The 23,141-nt window shown below is 38.1% G+C and overlaps 1 protein-coding gene across 3 annotated transcripts in view; it reads left to right on the top strand.

Moving 5' to 3' along the window:
• LOC150088377 (serine/threonine-protein phosphatase 2A 56 kDa regulatory subunit delta isoform-like) overlaps positions 1-23,141 on the top strand; it is a 484,719-nt gene that overhangs the window by 129,808 nt on the left and 331,770 nt on the right. For all 3 annotated transcript variants that reach the window (XM_090369471.1, XM_090369470.1, XM_090369472.1), the window contains exon 4: positions 9,193-9,392. In XM_090369471.1, the coding sequence (XP_090225597.1) occupies positions 9,193-9,392 (200 nt within the window). The remainder of the gene's footprint in view (positions 1-9,192; positions 9,393-23,141) is intronic.

The following is a 23,141-nucleotide window of genomic DNA, read 5'->3' as shown; positions in this document are numbered from 1 at the left end:
TTTAACGGTCACAATCCATTATGGGGATCTCCCGTCTCAGATAGACGTGGAGAGCTCATTGAAATGTTACTAGACAGACAGAATTTAACGTTACTGAACACTGGCTTATCCACTTACATTCATTTTCCTACTGGTTCAACCTCAGCAATAGATCTTTCGCTATGCTCTCCTATCCTCTTCCCAAGTGTCGAGTGGACAATACATGACAATCCTCTGAACAGCGACCACTATCCTGTCATATGCCGAATTCAAACCACCCATTCTAAAACAACTGAAACCCAAACGAAATGGAAATTTTCCAAAGCAGAATGGGCAAAATATAAAAATTGTCTCTTTTAATGATCACATAATTGAGTCTTCTCCCATCGATACCGTCACAGAGCATATAACAGCACAGATACTTAGAGCTGCAGCAATCGCCATTCCGCAGTCTCAACTAGGAAACCGCAAGCATATCAATCATTGGTGGAACAAAGACTGTTACACGGTTAAGAGAGAAAAAAACGCAGCATGGAACCAATTCCGCAAATACCCAACCACTGTCAACCCTATTAATTATAAAAGACTTAGAGCCAAAGCACGATACATCCACCAAAAAGCCAAAAAAGACTCTTGGATAAAATTCGCTTCAACAATTAACAAAGATACCGACTCCAGAATAATTTGGAAAAAAATAAGGCAGTTGAATGGCAAATATCTTAAATCACCTTCAGCTATTCTTAACTGGAATGGGAAGGAGATCTCTGATCACACAGAGATTGCAAACACCCTTAGGAACTGCGTTCTCTGAGTTGTCCGCCTCAATAGCTTATCATCCATCATTCCAAAAAATTAAAGCCGAAGCTGAGAAATTCAAAATAAATTTCACAACTACCTATTCTTTGCCCTATAATCAACCACTCACACTATCTGAACTGAAAGAATCCATAAATACCTCTAGAAACAGCGCCCCTGGCCCTGATGGTATTTACTATATAATGCTGAAACATCTACATGAGAAATCTCTGTCCTCACTCCTAAAATTCTACAATAGGGTCTATTCTGAACACACATACCCCTGTTCCTGGCAACATTCTTACGTAATAGCTATCCCTAAACCTGGAAAAGATCACTCGTCTCCATACAACTATAGACCGATATGTCTAACCAGCTGCTTGAGTAAAACTCTGGAAAAAATGGTGCACCGCCGATTAACATGGTACCCGGAGAAACGAAACATAATCAGCAGCAATCAATCTGGCTTTCGCAGGAATAGATCATCTTTAGATCTTATGGTAAAGGCAGAATCAAACATAAGAAATGCATTCATTAGAAATCAACATCTGGTCATGGTTTGTCTTGATATAGAAAAAGCTTTCGATACCACATGGCGTTATGGAATCCTAAAGGATCTCCATACTATTGATATAAGAGGCCATTTACCATCTTTTATTGAAAACTTCCTTCGCCACAGGTCTTTCCAAGTCCGATACCATCAGGCTCTGTCACAAACACACATACAAGAAGAAGGAATCCCACAAGGCTCTGTACTCAGTGCCACTTTATTTGCGGTGCGAATCAACAATATCACAAACAGAATTCCAAACACTGTCGACTCATATCTCTACGCTGATGACCTTACCTTATCCTGTCATTCCCAGAATATGAATTATATCGAGAGGCACTTACAAATATCAATAAATAATATTGAACTGTGGATGACCCAAAATGGATACAGGCTATCAAAGCAAAAGTCTACAGCTATCCACTTCTGCAACAAGCGCAAAATCCATCCAGATCCTGAGCTATTCTTGGACAGTCATCCTATTCCAATCATGAACAATATTCGTCTCCTAGGACTAATTTTCAATAAGAAGCTAAATTTCCAAGACCACATCAAAAACCTACGAACTACTTGCATTAAGAAAATGAACATACTCCGGGTAATCTCCAGTACATCATGGGGTGCAGACTGTTACACTTTGCTCCGTCTATATAGATCCCTAATTAGATTTCGGCTGGATTATGGAGCACCTGTTTATGGCTCTGCTAGAGAGAGTACCTTAGCTCGTCTTGCTCCCATCCAACACACTGCTCTTAGGATTGCTCTAGGTGCATACAAAACATTGCCAGTTCAAAGTTTGTATGTTGAGGCCCACGAACCTCCACTGAATATCAGAAGAAAGATGTTATTGATGACATACTCTGTTAAAATTAAAAGTCTCCCCACACATCCTATTTGGCCACTACTACATGATCCTCAGTGCATAATCCACTATGCAAACAAACCAAGAACAATTCGGCCTACTGGTATCAGATTCCAAAATCTAACAATGCTGGAATATTCAACTTCATAATGTTCTCAGTGACTTAAGAGATCCAGATCCTCCGTGGATTACCTTCACGCCTTGTGATGATTACTTTGAGCAGTGGGGAAAAGGTGCTATATCAGATATCAACATCCAACAGCTACATCTTGTCCATACACAGAATTATTCCCTTTTTACTAAGATCTATACTGATGGCTCTAAGTCTGGTAATAAAGTGGGTGCAGCTGCTGTCTTCCCTAACAGAACTATTTCATTTACACTTCCTGCAGAATGCAGCAGTTATACTGCTGAACTTCATGCCATTAAGCTTGCCTTGGAACATATTTCACTCCTGTCAATCAATAAAAGCATCATATATACGGATTCCAAAAGTGCTCTCTCAGCTCTCAAAAACACGACACCTCACGCTAATACGTCTTCACGAACATCAGCAAACTGTTGTCTTCTCTTGGATTCCAGGACACGGCGGTATTAAAGGAAATGAATGCGCAGATAATGCTGCAAAACATCCCTCCAGCATAAATTCAACAAATGACCTTGTCCCGTATACTGATTGTAGATGCAATATCCAAAAAAAATGTATGGAGCAGTGGGCACTTATGTGGAGAAATCAAACACAGAACAAGCTGTTTCAGCTGAAACCTGAACCACAATTATGGAAGTCCAGCCTGCGTAAAAATAGAAAAGAAGAAGTAATTCTAGCCAGAAGCCGAATAGGCCATACTCACCTCACTCATCTTTTTTTGCTCACAGGAAACGATCCTCCGCAGTGTACGCACTGCTTGAAACCACTGACAGTAAAGCATATACTCATTGAATGTAGCTTGTTTAACAATGTCCGACAGTGTATTTTCAGCTCGTTGTCATTACAAGAACCGTTGTCACTCAGCCGCATCATAGGTAATAATGCAAACCTCTCTGAATTCTTTTTGTACCTAAAACGAATTCAAATGTATGATCAATTTTAACTGCTCCCAGATCAGTCATCACATAGAGCTTCACTACCTTTGGTAGGCGCAATATGGCCAAAGTAGCCCTTGCGCCAGAAACTCCCATAACAACAACGGAAGTATTCCGTCAGCATTGAGCCTGCTCAATCCATTCAAGGCCTTATACACCTCGATCAGATCACTCGCAGGTGCCTAGGCTCCAGATGCTGCAACTTGCAGAACTTAAGCCTTTCTTCATAAGCACACCCCATTGTTCTTCTCACCAATCTTGTTGCCCTTCTGTGTACTTGTTCTAACAACTCTACATCCTTCCTAAAATGAGGCCTCCAGACCTGTATACAGTACTCAAGTTGTGGCTGACCCATTGCCTTATACAAAGGGATAATCACCTCCTTGTCTCTGCTATCAAAATTCCTATATATCATTGACAGAACTCCATGACCTGCTTTGGCAGCCCATCTGCATTGCTCAGAGGACTTCATATCTGACTGCACAGTTGCTCCAGGGTCTTTTTCATTCTCCACCTCCCTGAGTGTAGTACCATACAGTTGGTACGTTTCTCTTGGGTTACTGCTACCCATATGGATTACTTTGCATTTGTCAATGTTAAACTTCAGTTGCTACTTTTCAGCCCATCTGCTAACTTTTCTAGATCCTTATATCTTCAAACAGGCCTATGGGGCTTTGAAATTCCATACTGCAATAATTAAAGACAAACACCAGCCAAGGAATAAAAAAATTTTTACTATAAAAGTAATAAAATAATGTAATACACTATCGGAAGACTAAAATATTACAATAAATTACGATAAAATAAACTACGATAAAACATTAAAAATATAATTAAAAATATACCGAAGCAATAAAATTATCTAAAATAAACTGGATTAAAAGCGATAAAACCTGAAGCTTTCGGAGACTGCTGTCTCCTTCTTCAACAGTATACTATTACTGCAATGACACATCCTTAAGTAGCAGACCCATGGCACTCATGCATGTGGTCCATCAGACGCATGGTCGGCATTCCCCATGCACCCATTGGAAACGGAAGTGGTTCGGGAGCGTGTCAAACAGAACTGGTCATCCCGTCTGAGGACAACCGCCTCAAACAGGGGGTGTGAACGTGTCCCCCCGTCCCTATTAATAGTATTATGACTGGATGAATCGATTCGCAAGCTCTCGAGCCACTTTCGTTCCCAAAATCCATGGGCACGGTCCGTAATGACTGCGTCTTCAGGGGAGATCTGATGCTGCTTCTACCAGAAATGCTCTGCCACAGCAGACCTCGCATAATTAGCAGTCTTAATAGTGGTCACGTGCTCCCCCCAGATGGTCTTTTAAACATCGCCCCGTCTTCCCCACATAACATTTCTCACAATCTGGGCACTTAATCTCATAGACCACACTACTAGTATAGTCCTGGGCTACGGGATCTTTAACTTGAGACACCACTGTGTGCAATCTCCGTCCCGGAAGTTGCACACAGCGGGTCTGACACTCCCGCAGTGCCCATATAATGCGTTCTGAAAGGCCCGGATAGTAAGGAATGTATGTGGTAGCCACAGGGGCAGGCGACTCCCTATGATTGGACTCTACCCTATAAATATATTTGTCCAAGACCCTCTGGGGGTACCCACACTTCCTGAGGTCTGTCGTGACTCTGCAAATTTCCATTTCCTTATCCCCAAAGACCCACAAGGTGGGCATTCCATTGAGGCCAATAGTATCGTTTGTGGGTAGTCCCACCTATGCCTTATCTGGATTTTTAGCTAGAGTTATTGCTCCTATAGTGGGACGCTTCAGTTTAGTAGTTAAGGATAGCAAGGAATTTGTGAACTTTATAAGAAGCCAGTCTATAGGTGAAGATGAACTTATGATCTCGTTTGACGTATCTCTGTTCACATGTATCCCCATTGGACATGGGGTGCATTGTGTAAGGTTGACCATGGAGCAGGATGATAACTTAAGTGCTAGATGTTTACTAAGTATTGATGATATTTGTAAAGGTGTTGAGTTTTGCCTCACTAGCACTACCATGATCTTTCAAAAAGTGATGTACAAGCAGGTCCATGGCATGGCCATGGGTTCCCCCCATTAGTGCCATTGTGGACAATTTGGCAATGGAGGAACTGGAAACTAGGATGTTTCATCAGTTAGATTTCCCCATGCGCGAGTGGAGGAGATATGTGGACGATACATTCACCATTTTAAAAAAAAGGGGAAGGAAGATGAGGTGCTCAGTTTACTTAACAGCTTCTCCCCATTGATACAATTCACCTCGGAAGTGGAAAAAGCTGGCTCCCTCCGGTTTTCTGGATGTCCTGGTTAGCAGAGATGGGTCTAGAATTAAGACAACAATTTATAGAAAGCCTATGTGCCGTGGCCAGTATGTTCATTACAGCTTGGCACAAGCTTATCATCATAAGAATAGTGTAGCCAGGGCATTGTTGAATAGGGTGGGGACCCACTGTAGTACCCCCAAGGATAAGGAAATGGAAATTTGCAGAGTCACGACAGACCTCAGGAAGTGTGGGTACCCCCAGAGGGTCTTGGACAAATATATTTATAGGGTAGAGTCCAATTGTAGGGAGTCGCCTGCCCCTGTGGCTACCGCATACATTCCTTACTATCCGGGCCTTTCAGAACGCATTGTACGGGTACTGCGGGAGTGTCAGACCCGCTGTGTGCAACTTCCGGGACGGAGATTGCACACAGTGGTGTCTCAAGTTAAAGATCCCGTAGCCCAGGACTATACTAGTAGTGTGGTCTGTGAGATTAAGTGCCCGGACTGTGAGAAATGTGGGAGAGATGGGGCGACGTTTAAAAGACCGTCTGGCATGACCACTATTAAGACTGCTAATTATGCGAGGTCTGCTGTGGCAGAGCATTTCTGGGAGAAGCAGCATCAGATCTCCCCTGAAGACGCCGTCATTACGGACCATGCCCATGGATTTTGGGAACGCAAGTGGCTCGAGAGCTTGCAAATCGGTTCATCCAGTCGTAATACTATTAATAGGGACAGGGGGACACGTTTACACCCCCTATTTGAAGCAGTTGTCCTCAGACCGGATGACCGGTTCTGTTTGACATGCTCCTGAGCCACTTCCTTTTCCGATGTGCGCGTGGTGAATGCCGACCATGCATCTGATGGACCACGTGCATGAGTGCCATGGGTCTGCTACTTAAGGATGTGTCATTGCAGTAATAGTATACTGTTGAAGAAGGAGACAGCAGTCTCCGAAAGCTTCAGGTTTTATCGCTTTTAATCCAGTTTATTTTAGATAATTTTATTGCTTCGGTATATTTTTAACTATATTTTTAACGTTTTATCGTAGTTTATTTTATCGTAATTTATTGTAATATTTTAGTCTTCCGATAGTGTATCACATTATTTTATTTTTATAGTAAAATTTTTTTATTCCTTGGCTGGTGTTTGTCTTTAATTATTGCAGTATTTTCTAGATCCTGTTGCAGTAGCATACTGTTATTAACAACCCTGCCAACCTTTGTATCATCTGCAAACTTGGACATTAAGCCTGATATACCTTCATCGATATCATTGATAAATACACCCAATAACAATGGGCCCAGCACCGAACCCTACGGGATTCCACTAATAACATTAGTCCATGAAGAGCAGTGTCCATTGATTACCACTCTCTGTCTTCTCCCACTCAACCATCTCTTTATCCATTGCAGTAACTTGGTCTTAATGCCACACCACTCCAATTTGTACAGCAGTCTTACATGTGCAACAGTATCAAAAGCTTTCCTGAAATCCAAGTATATGATATCAAAATTATTTGTTGCATCCAGTTCTTTTGTGATCACATCGTAGTATCCAATGAAATTGGTCAGACAAGACTTTCCGTTAACAAACCCATGCTGTGTCTGAACTATTACTGCTGTCTTGTCTAGGCAATCCTGTAATACCTCCTTAACCAGTGACTCCATTGTTTTCCCCAGAACAGAAGTTAAACTAACAGGTCTATAGTTATTTGCACCCTTTGAACCCCCTTTGTGAATTGGGGATACGTTTGCCGACCGGGCTAGCCGGGTGGGTAAAGTGCCTGCCTGGGAACCCAAAGGTCGCGGGCTTGGATCAAAGTAGTGCAAAAACCTTGGGAGGTGCATTATGGCCACAGAAGCCGATGCGCCAACTACAAAAAATAAATAAAATAAAATAAGGGGATACGTTTGCACATCTCCAGTCTATTGGGACCTCCCCTGACTCTAAGGATGCTCTCATAATTATGGCTAAGGGTTTGCTTACTTCCCTTCCTGTTGTGGTAGCATACTGTCTTTACTGCCATTAACAACCCTGCCAACCTTTGTATCATCTGCAAACTTCATTATGATGGATAGCATTAGCATTAGTAGAGGCATTTGATGCAAGAAAGCAAGCTTAGGCAGCATCAGCCAAAAAAAAAAAAAAAAACCCCACTTCCACTTCACCCCTCTGTTCCTTCAAAATACCTATCCAGCTGAGCCTTAAACTTATTTAGGCTATCAACCTCCACCATAGAATAGAATAGAATCCACCTTCCCCAGGTGCCTTTTTTATGTTTAACTTAAACAAATTACTCCTCCACATTGCTCTCAGTTATCACAAAATCACTTATTTCCCTGTTAGAGTTTATTAAACTTCTGGCATTCCCTCCTTGAATAACTTCTCATGTGTGAATGTAGATGCAAAGTACTCATTCAGTTTATCATCTACTTGAGCAGGATAATCAATAGTCGAACCATCTGTGTTAAGTGGACCAATCTGATTCATCCCCTTCCCTCTAGAGTTTACATAAGTAAAGAACTCTTTGCGTCCTTTGCCAAAGATTTCTCGTAATCTGCTTTTGCCTGCCTAACCTCCTTTGTGACTTGATTACAGACTAACTTATTTCTGCCGTAGGCTTCTGTGTCGCCTGATAATTTATATGCATCCCATGCATTTTTATTTTATGCCATGAACCTCGTTAATTCAGCCGACATCTATTTAGGTCTTAATCTTGAACAGTATTTCTTAGTTGGTATGAAAAGCCTGGTAGCCTCCAAGATTAAGTTCCTGAAGGACTTAATCTTAAAATTTCAAAAACATACACTTAAAAACATTGGTTTATGGATATATAGTGTACTTTTGATTGTCTTGGTGCAAATTATTCAGTATCTTAGATTTTCTGTGAGTGATTTTTCCTTTAATTTACTGATTATTTATTCATAAAATTATGCATTAGAAATACGTATGCAGAATATTTGGTTCATAAAAGCAGGTATATTCCTGTCTGACCGATCTCCTGGTGCATATATGATTTGACCCAAATCAGCAATACTGGCTGCTTTTGGAAGTGTGATTGTGCTGAAAATGTTTTTGCAGCATGCATTAGATACTCTGATTGCTACAGCTTAATTAAACATTGTTACTGACCAGGTGCATCTCTTTGCACTCACACTTTATCCATCTGATAACAGTTTCTTCCAACAGGATAATATATTATGTCATGAGGCATGGTTTGTTCTGGAATTGTTCTAGGAACATGAATGAGAGTTAATCATATTTTCTTGGTCACTAGATTTCAACCTGAATCAGCATCTGTGGGTGAGATCTACTGCTTTAAAATCTAAGTTAGCTGCAGAATGGGATTGCGAGTGCATGGGGTCAGCATCCCTGTGGAAAACTTAAACAGTATCTGATGGATCAGTGCGCTTGAGACTGTTTAAAGCGGTACAGGAGGTGCTATATGCTATTTGGTCGTACCATAAAATGACCACTGAGTGTATGTGATACAGTTAATATATGATAGGATACCAGTATTTTTTAGTTAGAAGATATTAGAATGATACATACATTTACATTCATTCACTTTACATTTCTAATTTTCTATTAGAATAATACTGAAATTAATGGCTTTTGTTTATGTTAATACTTTTGTTAATGATAGATGCTCCTTCTGGAGAGAGGGAGGAGCTTTTTATTCAGAAGATACGTCAGTGTTGTGTCCTGTTTGATTTTGTATCGGATCCCCTCAGTGACTTGAAATGGAAAGAAGTAAAGAGGGCTGCCCTCCATGAAATGGTAGAGTATATTACAACCCAAAGAGGTGTAATAACAGATTCCATTTATCCCGAGGTAGTCCACATGGTAAGTGAATATATTGAATATAAATTTTTGAAGTAATTTTTGTGCTAGCTGTGTAATTTTTTACCAAATTGAGCAGAGTAATAGTTTTTATGTTTGATGAAGTAGTGTTTGAAATTTGAGGTCAAGTGCAGATCATATCAGATTTCATATACATGATCTCACTATTTAAGTAGTCATTCAGAATGTTTATAAATGAATAAATGTAACTGTTTTAGTTGGCCCTGTAAAATTAATTGAATATATTTCTAAATCAGCCTTTTATGACTTTATCGAAAGCTTATTTATTATTATTATTATTACAGTCGATTCCGGTTATTTGGGACACATCAGGACTAGTACATTTTGGCCCGATTAAGCGGCTGCCCCAATTATCCGAAGTTTCACTATACAATGGACCTCTGCTTTACAGTTGGTTCCCTGTACAATCAAATCACGTTACAATGGACTCACCATAGTAAAGTACTGTTCGCTATATGATGTGCAGTAAGTGCCGGTCATTGTGATCACGTTTATGAATTGAATTTTAATTCTATTAAACAGCTATCCTAATTAGCGAAAATAGGAGGAATATTATCCACAAGCTATCAAAGTAAAGATGTATTAAGCACAAATTTACCTTTATTACCTTACCAATTAAAAAATTAAACAATACTTGAAAATCGGAAGAATATACATGATAATCGGAATAATTAAAACGTACTGTGATATGTACATAGTAATTAGTTGACATTTGTGGGTGGGGGTTAAAATTTAAAACAGTAAAAAGATAAGCAATCAATAACAAAGAACACAGCACACACAAATTGCAAGTAACATGATACACGCAAGTGAGAACGGAGTAACAAGTTACAAATCTTTAAAAATGGGAATGAAGAGAAGATTATGAAAATTAATTTTTTATATGATTGAAGATTCCATGGAAGTTTAAACACATTTCACCATAATAACCCACAGAATTCCAGCTCTGTATTATCGCAAATTCGATAAGATCGAGTTTACTATCCATTTATGATGGATTGCACTAACAGAAAAGCCCAATAAACAGGTGACTGCTAATTGTTTTTATTGTTTTATAGTTGTGACGTCCAGAAATCTGACTGAACCACCTGGTATGGTCGAAGACAATCGTAGGGTAATCTCCAGTCTGTGGTCTCTTGTCCCAATTAAACAGCATGTTGTCTCAATTAAGCAAAGTAAACCCTGGCTATTTTCTTGATTGGGTTCTATTTTTTAATATTTGCCCCAAATAAACAAACGTCTGCCCCGATTAACTGGTGGCCGAAATAACTGGAATCCACTGTATTTATAAATATTTTTTTTAAGTACAGGTGTAGTGTCTGAATACTGTAAACTGGATATTGCTTGTTTTTAAATTTTTCCAGTTTTTAGACAGTCTGACCAGGCATAAATTGTCAAAATAAATATCAAAATCTGAACACTGATAAATAGACAATGCATGACAACCTATGTTATGCCAAATTTCTCTATATGATGAATAAATTTTTTTTTATTAACTGTATTTTATTCTTTAATCTCTCTTTAGCTGTTGGTTAAAATTTGGAAACTTGGAGCTCATCACATTGAAGTTACATAAGTGATTATCTACACAATTGCTTTGGTAATGTTCCATTTAAAAAAAATAAATAATGGTGTTAAAAGTAAACAGAAGAACAGATACTACATGGGATAATTTAGATCTTCTTCCCCCTCTCCTCCAGTTATTCATACAGAATACTTTCTTACTTATTCTAAAATCAATTAAAAAAAAAAACCATTATGATATGATTCTTGAGAATACAGAATATCTGATGATAGTTGTCTTGGTATTACAAAGTGTCAAACAATTTATTTGAAAATTCTGGAATGTGTGACAAACCAGTTTTCAGAGTTTTCCATTTGTCTGAACAGTATTCTATTCCCCCCCCTCCACCCAATACTATTTTCCCTCTTCAAAATTGGTGGGAAGTGAATATATTGTAATTCTCTTAGTTATTCTAATACAGTGCAAACATGTCTGTTTCTGTTAAAATATTTAGCAGCTTATAGAGTACATAATAAAACAAAGCAAACATAATGAATTTTGAGGTCTAATCAGAAAGTTTGGAGACTGACTTTGCGTCTTAAAATTGCAACATCTTTAGCAAGTTACAAATTGTTGCAGCTTCTTGGTAGCTCATTTAGACTCGGTTACACATGAATCACTCATTTATCTGCAGTCATTTTAAATTGGTGAATGTTGAATGGGTGACTTATGTGTTTCATCATATTTTAAAATGATTGATTTTACTGAGTAGTGATTCGTGCATGAAATTTTGTTTCAAATTAGGGAAAAGTGTAACAAAAAACCATGAAATGTTAAAACAAATTTTGGAGAAGAGCTGCCCTTCAACTTATAAAAACAAATGATTTGAATCATTTGTCTTCAAATTATGTGATCAGGACAGATTATTATTTAACTATTTGTAAAGTTGCTACTGAAATTGGTATTTCTTGTGGGACATGTCAATAAATTTTAACATAAGATTTGGTCACGTGGCACATTTTGGCCAATTTTTTGCTTTGCATCATCTTTGAGAATTGCATTGAGTGGTGAATTCATGCATTTCAGGATCTTCCATAATGTACTGCTGCTGTTGTTGACCCACACTTTCTGCTGTTATTACTGCTGGTGAATTGGAGGAAGGGGCTATGTCTTGGAAACAAAAGCCCATTTCTCTCAGTGGAAGACTGGCTTTTCCAAGGCTCAAAAAAAAAAAAAGGAAAAGGCTCAATCAAATGTGATTGTGCTTGTTGTATTAATTTACTCGTATGGCATTGTTCATTATGAATTTGTCTTGCATGGTTAAACAGTGAACCAGGAATACTGCAAAGCAGTTGTGTGGTGGTTGTGTGATGCTGTTTTTAGAAAACAGTCATAGGAGTGTACTTAGGGAATTGGTGCCTACATAATGACAATATCTGTGCACACTTTGTATTTTATTTTCATTAATATTTTGCAAAGCACTTCATTGCTGTAATTTCCATACTTATCAGATTTAGTTCCCTGTGACACACACACACACAGTCTCAAAAATACATGGCATAACTTTAGGAATGAGTTCCTCATATGTAGACAATAAAAATATTTTATATCAACATAGTTCTGGAAATGCTTGGTTCCCAAGTTATTAACCGGAATGTCTTATCTCCTGCAGGTGATTTCCTTCATCACAAGGTACTGACAGAATCTGGTAGTTTTCCATTCCAACCATGTACTCAAATCAGGAGGAAGCGGATTAGCATTAGTAGAGGCATATGATGCAAGAAAGCAAGCTTATGCAGCATCAGCCAAAAAAAAAAAAAAAAACCTACTTCCGCTTCACCCCTCCATTCGAAATACCTGTCCAGCTGAGCCTTAAATTTATTAATTTATTTAGGCTATCAACTTCCACAACAAGGGATGGAAATCTGTTCCACCAACCAACTACCCGCTGGCTAAAGGCAAATTTCTGCATCCATCCTACATCTGTCTTTCCTCAATTTGAATTTATACACTCTCAGGTGATTATTCTGACAAAGAGGAAGAATCCCATCAGTATTGAGCATGCTCAAACCATTCAAGGCTTTATACACCTCTATCAGATCATCTCGCCGGTACCTAGTCTCCAGACACTGTAATTTTCAAAACTTAAGCCTTTCTTCGTAAGAGCAACCCTTTGTTTGTTTCACGTTGCCCTTCTTAATCTTGTTGCCCTTCTCTGTACTCATTCCAGCAGCTCCACATCCTTCTTGAAATGAGGCCTCCAGACCAGTATACAGTACTCAAGGTGTGGCCTGACCTTGAGTACTGTATACGATTATTCCCTTATACAAGGGAATAATCACCTCCTTATCCCTGCTAGAAAAATTCCTGTATATCATTGACAAGACACCATGAGCTACTCTTGCAGCCCGTCTGCACTGCTCAGAGAACTTCATATCTGCCTGCACAATTACCCCAGGTCCTTTTTATTCTCTATCACTGTCAGTGTAGTACCACAGAGTTGATACGTTGCTCTGGGGTTGCTGTTTCCCATATGTAGTACTTTACATTTGTCAATGTTAAACTTCATTTGCCATCTCTCAGCCCATCTGCTCAACCTTTCCAGATCCTGTTGCAGCAGCATAGCATCAGTAGTATCCTTAACAACCCTGCCAACCTTTGTATCGTCTGCAAACTTGGACAGTAAGCTTGATATACCATAATCAATATTATTTATAAATACAGAAAACAATAATGGATATGCACTTTATGTACGGTTTGGCAGATGGCAATGCTCTGGAGGCTCATCGTTTGTACCATGAAAGGTTCTCAGAATGAAGATGTCCAGACAGAAAACGTTTGAAGGTATCCATCGCCGCCTTTGTGAACATGGGACCTTTACACCTCGTGCTGCCGACAGTGGACGACCAACTCGACTCCTGAAGTAGAGGAGGAGATTTTGGATGTTGTGCATGCCACTTCTGGAATCAGTATGCAGAATAGCAATGCAACTGGCTGTTCAACGTTCGACTATTTGGAGTGTTGCGAGAATACCAACTGTATCCTTACCATCAGCAATGGGTACAGGCTTGTCACCAGCAGATTACCATGCGTGAGTAATGTTCTGCCAGTGGTTCTTGCAGCTGTGTGGTACAACTCCTCACTTTCCTGCTTTAGTGATATTTACAGATGAAGCATGGTTCACACGAGACGGAATCCAAAACTTTCACAATCAGCATGTATGGGCTGAGGAAAACCCACATGCAATTCTTCCATCACATCACCAACAGAGGTTCAGCCTCAACATCTGGGCGAGTGTGTTTGGTGATAAGTTATTTGGGCCCCATGTACTTCCAAACAAACTCACAGGGCAGGCATACAGAAACTTTCTGGAAAACAACATGCCTGATTTTTTTGGACGCCACGCCACTGATCATTTGTGAACAAGCACACTTCATACACGATGGCGCTCCCGCACATTTCAGCCACCTAGCCTGCAATTACCTGAATTGAAGGTTTCCTGGTCAGTGGATAGGTAGAGGTGGACCAACTGCCTGGCCTCCATGCTCATCTGATTTAAACTGACTAGATTTCTTCTTGTGGGGCCATTTAAAGTCATTGGTATATTCGACTTCAGTAGTTGATGTGGAAACTCTCCGCAATCAAATTGTGGCAGGTTGTGAGACAATATGAAACATGCCAGGAATTTGGCATCGTCTTTGCAAGTCCATGAGACGTTGATGTGAGACCTGTATTCAGGCAGAAGGTAGACATTTTGAACAATTACTATAAGGTGATGTGAACAGTTAAGTGTCATAGACAGACCTTCAAAACTCGGAAACCAAGCATTTCCGGAACTATGTTGATATAAAATATTTTTGTCTACATATGAGGAACTCATTCCTGGAGTTATGCCGTGTATTTTTGAGACACCCTGTGTGTGTGTGTGTGTGTGTGTGTGTGTGTGTGTGTGTGTGTGTATTTATTTGTATTTAATCTATTATGAAAAATTGGAATAAGTGTAAAAGTTATGTTAGATCAGATTAATGCCATCAATGGAATGGTAAACTGAACATTACATCAGTCTGTAATCTAATTACTATAGTCTGATTTTAAAGAACTGCTTTTTTGATGTATAGAGGATGGTTGAGTAGTAATCTAAGAACTTACCTGTATGTGTGTTCTTTCTGTATATTTTGGTGCCTAAAATATATAGAAAGAACTATACATCAAAAAAGCAGTTCTTTATAATCAGATATATAATGCTATTAAATATAGTCACACACAAACAGATCTATCCGTAGAATTGCAATACTTCACTAAAAAAATTGACAGGAAATTACCCTTTACAACTAATAAAAGAAACCATTACTAAAGTCCATAATAGTATTAATAACCCTAATGACATTAATAACCATATGAATAAGATACACAAACCCCTTATTGTCCTTCCATACCATCAACAATATGCTAGACTTCAACAGGTCTTTAAGAATGCAGATACCAAGTTAATATTTACATCTTATAATAAATTAGGTTCTAAATTTAATTCATACAAGACAACATATGAATATGTGACACAGGATTATAATAATATTATATATTTGATTAGGTGTCAATCAGATTGTTAAGCATGTTACATTGGTAGTACAACAGCTAAATTTGGGACTTCAAAAATTTCTAACACATGTACTTACTACCATTTTAATAGCTTCAAATCTGATTTATCGGATACAGAACTAACACAACATGTTCAATCTTATAATCATAACCTGCTCATCAATTCGGCTATTACAATAGTTAAACTAAAACTAAATTTCAGTTATAAAATTCTTCAAAATGAAGCTCTTGTCATTGAGTAGTTTATGCGCTACGCATCGTTCAACGTATTAAACAAGAAGATTCCAACCAACTTCTCCCCTATTTGGAATTTAGCACGTATAAAGTTTCCACTTGCACTGAAATGTATTTCGGCAACTTAACCAGTATATAACATACTTCACGTGTTCTTCTCTTTCCACTATAGCTAACTGAAGATGGTTTCGAAAGTCGCTGGTGCTCGACTATTAGCTTTTATATCACTTATTTTATTTTTAATACATAATTTTAATTAGACAACTATAGAATGGAATGTGCACTTTCCTTAGGCAAAGTTTAACAATTTTTAAAGCTCATAATTTAGTAATTTCTAATTTTTTAAATTCATAATTTCTTTAAGTTAAAAATAGCTACTAATCAGAATTTTAAAATTTCATAACTACTATGTACATGTTGAAACTTGCATCAAACTAAGCGGATTACTATGAGGTGAGTGCTGATAATTAAGCTAAGCTATACCTATGATCTAATAAGCTACCTACAAAACTTGGTAACTAGCACCAAGCTCTGTAGCCCATATGAAGCCCTCTGGACTTTTACAGGAGATCTGATTTATGATGTATAAGGCTTCAAAAGGGAATGGTAAAATGAATAAAGGTGAAAGTTTCGCAATTATAAATGATAGGGTGGATTATAGTTTTTTTTAAGGCAATGAGTTTTTAATTACTTGAATACCTTGATAGGTAGTTGACGTTGACTGCATGGGGAATTTCAGAGGTCAGCTGGATTGGTACCTTGTGAGAAGGGGAACTATTTATTTTAATTGTTAAATTATTTTTTTTCCTTCTGTTTTATTTTGGATGGTGCAGCAAAAGCTTTAGTTTCCTTACATATGATTAATACTAATTTGCTGTAATTTGTTTTTTTTTTTTACAATGTTCAGAATTGACTTTCAATAAATTTTGATAATATTTATACAGTTATCATGATCATTGCATTTCTCTCTCTCAAATTAATTAATTTATTTATTTATTTATTATTTATTTTTTTTTTTGAAATATTTTTTTGACATTTTCCCACCAGATGGAATCAAAAGTCACTTGTTACTTCTAAATCCGTAAAAATTTCTGGGAAGTGTTTCTTTTTTTTCCCCCATGGTTCTTATTGCTTTTAGGCACATTCACATAACATGTATATACATACATATATATCTACTTGATGTCTCCATTATGTGCATCTGTTCATCCATCTGCATGTAGCAACTTGACTACCAGTGAACAGATTTTTATGAAATTTTATATGTAGGCCTTTTGAAAATATTTTATGAGCATTCCAAATTTCATTAAACATTAAAATCAGACAAATAGAAATCCAGTGTTTACTATTTCTGTTATGTTACTATTTTTTCCCTCCATGCAATTTGCATTGTTGTTGGCTTTAGACAGTCCGTGCATGCTTTGTGTGTATTGTTATGTAAAACTTGTGAATGCGATTTCCCTTGTGAAGAGAAACATATGTAGAGAGAGAAGACTAAAAAAAAAAAAATGTTGGAGAAGAGTAATAGATATTATACAGTTTAATTAAACTGAATGGCTAAGTTTAGAAAATATAAAATTAGTTTTATTAAGGGTTCTATAAAGTTATAATCTTAGTAATTAATTGATAAAGAAATAATTATTTATTTTTCCCTTCTATTAATCACAGAAAAAATAATTAAATGAAATTTAAATTTCATATAATATAAGAAAAAAATTGAACATGCCTGATTCTCTGCAGTACCATGATTTTTTAAAACTAGACTTGCATTTTTTTATGTGTGTCAGAATATAGGCAGCCTCCTAGAGAGTTACCAATAGGTTCTATCTGGTCCGGTATACTAACTAGCAGCCGGCCTGTGAATACTGTTTTAGAGCTGTACCCTTGAAATGTAAGGAAGTTAGACTTTTGCCATGGTGTTATCATAACTTCAAAAGACAGCACATTTAAAGACAATTCCGAAAAAGACATCTCATATAAAATGGCACAAAAAATAGATTACTGTATGCTGTAGCAAAAGACTCTTTGAACTGGCGTAACTGCAACCGACTTTAATCCAGTGGAGATCGAGGGAGTGTGTATAAACAGCTTAGAAAAACTGTTTTTATTCTTTTTTTAATTTAACATCTCATCTTTAACAATGATGTTTTTCAGAGTGCACTTATGTTGTAGCTACCATAAACTTATTTTGTTTGCACAAAAATAATATCTGACAAGTCAATGCGATCCTTCTGGTACCAGGGAATTGGGTGGCCAGAGCCAATAATAGAGGTAATAATCAGACCTCTGTGCCAAGATTTGTATTAAATGTACAAAATAACAATATTTATTTCTCACAGAGTGAAAATGTACTTTGTAATGCATATTAACCGAATTTTGTAACAAACGAATATATTTACAAAGAAAAGCCTATCCTTTTGTAGGGGAATGGTATGTGCTTCGTATAAACAAGTACTTTATATAAACCGAGTTTGTGTTAACGAGGTTTTACTATAATATCAATTGTGAATTTGCAGACTCAGAGAGTGGATGTTTCTGTTAATGGGTTGATTAAATGCTAAAGGATTAGTGATTTGGATAAAGAATTGACTGTTTTTTTTTTTTTTTTTTGATTTTTTTTGCGTAATTTCTTTCACATATTGTAAATTGGGCCTCTGTACCCAGGTGGGCAGGAGCAGCAGTGCGTAGCACATGCTTCTTGATTAGACCGGGGTTTGAGCCCGTGACCACCAAATACGGAAATTGTTAGAAATTGTTAAAGAAATTGGCTCCATTGACTTTAAAATGTCTAATGGATGTTAGGTGAGTTCCAATAGACATTACAATATTTCCTTCAATTTGTGGGGAGTCTACTGATGTTAATTTGGAAACCATTTCTGAGTGTAAAAAAGAAAAAGGCTGCCGTCAGCATTCAAACATATTGAATGCTGAGGAAACTTTTACTTTCTCCCCCTCCTATTCTGGATAAAACAATGTGCCTTAGAGGGGGAAATGTGCTGGAATTAAAGTGGTAAAGGGGTGTCTAACTGTACAAGCATGTGGAGCACTTTGGAAATACCTCTTGTTATAGGCAAATCTGTGAAAACATGTTTTAAAGGTTTGGATTTAAGCAAACTCAGTGCACATTGGAATTCAGGCTTCGATGACTAGGGAGATAATAAAAGAATGTTGCCAGAATATAAAAGTTATTTTATTTCTTAACAATGCCACATCTGGCCCACATGTGAAACTGAATAATGTTGAAATGTTTTTTCCCCCTTCCTGTCTTTACTTCTTAACCATTAGATCAAGAAATAATTGCTAACTTTAAGGTGAAATAGTGACAATTAGTTATTAAACACCTGATTTCAAAACTTTGAAAAGTATGTACTGCAAGCTTTTCTTTTCTGTTCTTTTTTTTTTTTTTTTTTTTTGTTGCAGACATTCACTCAGGTATGCCATGCCATGCTGTGCTTGCTACTCAGGAGTCTAAAACACCGAGAACTGGTATTCAGATATTTTAGCAAAGTCTGGTTGGTCTGTGACAGCCAAATCCTCTGCTTACATGGTGGTACTGTTAGTAACCATGGTTATAACCCATGTGCAAGTCCTTAAATATGGCACCTAGCACACTTGGACGTGCCCACCCAGGTGTTAACCAGTGTAAACAGGGGTCAAAGTGTGGAGCCCACACCACATGGATGAATGCTGCTCCTCTGTATTACCAGGCAGTACTAGGCAGTAGATGACTCTTATCAGACAGTGTAATAGCACCACCATTTATCTTATTGGATGCTTGAAGTGGTGGAACCTATGTTTAGTCTTCAGAGCAAAGCTCCGGTAACCTCCCCAGTGTTTTCCATCATGCAGTATGATTAATGTCTTTTGAGGTTATGATGGACACCATGGTGGGATCCAATCTTACATTTTGAAGGTACAGCTCTAAAATGGTGTTTGCAGGCCAGATACTAGAGTTACCAATTGCTGAACCTATTGGTAACTCTCTAGGAGGCTTCTGGATCAGCTAGTGTACAATCTCACTGCCTCTACTCTGGCAGATGGTGACTGGAGGGAGTCCGAGTAGTGTGTATGTGGGGAGCATTGTAGTGGCCACCCTATGTCAAGGAGTTGGTATATTTTTACCTTGTGTAGGCTATATCCAAAAATTTCATTACATTGTACGGAATGTCCTTGCCATCTTTTCTTACTTATGAAATACACCATGAATTTTCAAGCTAATGGAACAAACTTATCTGAGAAAAGATCTAAACCTCCCAAACACTTCTTCGTTCGTTTCACAAATATATGTGGTCTCAGTTCTAATCTCAATGATGCCCATTTCCATTTATAGTTCACCAAACCACATATACTTTTTCTGACAGAATCTCAGTTATTGGTTGATTCAACCATTGCTAATCTGAATTATTTGCTGTACGATTCCTTTCACTTTGGCCGACCAGGCTAGCCGGGTGGGTAAAGTGCCTGCCTGGCAACCCAAAGGTCGCGGGTTCGATTCCCGCCTCGGGCTTGGATCAAAGTACTGCAAAAACCTTGGGAGGTGCATTATGGCCACAGAAGCCTATGTGCCAACAACTACCAAAAAAAAAAAAAAAAAAAATCCTTTCGCTTCGAAGGTGGTATTTGTGCATATGTCCGTTCTTATATTCCCTGGCAGAGATTTAGTAATTTGGAATCTCCTCTTTTCAGTCTTCTCTGCCAAATCTCTCTACTGCATTCTGCCAAATTCATTTGTTTCCTCTATCATTCTTCCAACTCCACTAATCACTTGGACATAATTTTCCTTGACGATTTTAATGTTCATGACTCCAGCTGGCTTTCATTTTCTAGTCACCTGGCTGATCAGGATGATCTCAACCTCCATTGTTTGGCATTACGAGAATGGAAAATGGGTTGATCTATCAGATTTCTTTTCCTCTTTTAATTGGTCGGATTAATGTTTAAAATTTTCTGATGTTTGCTCAGATTATGTCAGTGAAATTATTCTTGTAGGGATGAAATCCTTTATTTTACACTCCACCTTAAAATCTCATCCTTTATCTAAACCTTGGTTTTCCAATACATGTGCTTAGGCTGTTCAAGAGAAGAATGTTGCATATCATAATTGGCTTGTTTCCAAATATTTAGGTTCATTTTATGCCTATACAAAAGCTGGAAACAATTGTAAAGCAGTTATTAATTAGTTCAAACTAGATTTTGAACAGGCTAAGAGTAGCTTGCATCTTGTACAAATGGTAATCGAGCATTCTAGTCTCTTGCCAAAGCTATTGGCTGCAACTTTTTCCCATCTCTGGTCCCACCTCTGAAAAAAAAGATGGTTCTGTTGGCACTTCAGCCAAAGATAAAGCTGACCTGTTAGAATCTTATTTTTCTTCCAACTCGTGTATTGATGATTTTGGTAAACCACCTCCCACCATTCCCAGTACACCCCCTTCATTGCCCCCTGTGGTCTTCCTTCAAAAGGATGTCAGAAGGATTTTGATCAATCTTGATGCTAAGGAAACTCCAGGTCCTGATGGTATTTCTCCACTTGTTCTCAAAACCTGTGCTCCTGAATTTACTTGTGTTCTGTGTCACCTTTTTTTCACTTTCTTATTCCAAAGTTGTTTTTCCTTCTGCTTGGAGATTTGGCTCATATCCAGCCAGTTCCTAAAACGGGTGACAAATCCCTCCCATCCAGTTATCGTCCCATTGCACTGGTTTCTTTTTCTCAAGTAATGGAGAAATCAGTTAACCATCAACTCTTAAACTATCTGGAAACCTACCATCTGGCAATGATTGCCAGTATGGATTCTGTCAGTGTCAATCCACTGGTGATATCTTAGATTATGCTACCCATCTATGGATAAATTCAATGGAAACATTTGGTGAAAATCAAGCGTTTGCTCTTGACATTTCAAAGGCTTTCGATCGTGTTTGGCATAAAGGTCTTCTAAATATATCTTCCATCTTATGGTTTTTCAGTGATGGAAGCTGTATTTTTTGTAATTGGTTATCCAGTTTTCTCTCTGACTGCTCACTGCAGGTGATGGTAGATGGCTCTCTGTCTTCTGACTTCTCTACAACTAATAATATTTGTGTTGCTGTTTCTGTTTAATAAAGTCAGTAAGCGAACAGTTTTGTGTTGTGACTCTTATATACGTGTGATTCCAATGTGAGCCGACCGGGCTAGCCGAGTGGGTAAAGTACCTGCCCGGCAACCCAAAGGTCGCGGGTTCGATTCCCGCCTCGGGCTTGGATCAAAGTACTGCAAAAACCTTGGGAGGTGCAATATGGCCACAGAAGCCGATGCGCCAACAACTACCAAATCAAAAAAAAAAAAAAAAAAAAAAAAAGATTCCAATGTGATGTCGCTTTCCAAGCCAACCAGAAAAAGAAAGGTCATTGATGAGGGGAGACGATTCCAAGAAAGATGAGAATTGTTTTACTTTTGCACAGAGGTAAAAGGTAAAATTGTGTGTATTGTTTGCAGTGGATCAATTAGTGTCATCAAAGAGTACAATATTAAACGACACTATGATACAATTCACGAAGAAAAATTATTCTGCTTTGAGAGTAAATTAAGAGAAAGGCAGTGAATAGGTAGTGAAAGCCAGTTATGAAATCAGCTATTTACTGGCAAAACATTCCAGACCTTTCAGTGGTTAAGAAATGCACGATAAAAGTGGCCGAAAACGTCTGTTCCGGAAATATGAAAGTGTTCCAAGAAATTTCGTTGTCAGGAAACACGGTGGCTGAAAGGATAACCGAGATAGCAGACAGCTTGCATGAACAACATCCATGTTTCGATGTTTTTCAATTGCACTTGATGAAAGTAACAATATTCAAGATGTGCAAGTTGCACTGTTTCTTTGAGCCTGTTATAATTTGAAAGTAATCGAGTTTTTGGAAATGATTCCCATCCATGGCACTACTATTGGGGTAGACATTTGTGATGCCATATGGAGCATTCTGAAGAAATACGAGCTTCTCAAGACACTTGGCTGTGATTACCGTTGGTACTCCAGCGACGACAGGCAAAGTCAAAGGATTTATATCAACACTAGAAGCAAAACTGAAGGACAAGTATCCGGACAAAAAAAAATTGCAATTTTTCCACTACATTATTCATCAGCAGGTACTGTGTTCAAAAATACTGAAAATGGACTATGTGCTCAAAACTGTGAACTTCATCTGGTCCAAAGGACTGAATCATTGCCAGTTTCCTCTCCTTAAGGACTTGGAAAGTGAATGAAGGGCTGCCATACTACACAGAGGTTCGTTCTTTGTCTTGCCACAATGTACTAAAGAGGCTTTTTTTTTTTTTTTTTTTGTAAGAAATAATACTGTTCCTAGAAATGAACGGCCACGATGTATCGCTTCTGAAGGATCAGTCTTAGGTACAAGATCTGGCCTTC

The sequence above is a fragment of the Mastigoproctus giganteus genome, chromosome 3 (assembly GCF_048544385.1).
Source record: "Mastigoproctus giganteus isolate SK-2022 chromosome 3, ASM4854438v1, whole genome shotgun sequence".
Lineage (NCBI taxonomy): Eukaryota > Metazoa > Arthropoda > Arachnida > Uropygi > Thelyphonidae > Mastigoproctus > Mastigoproctus giganteus.
This window is presented reverse-complemented; position numbering and strand designations above follow the sequence as displayed.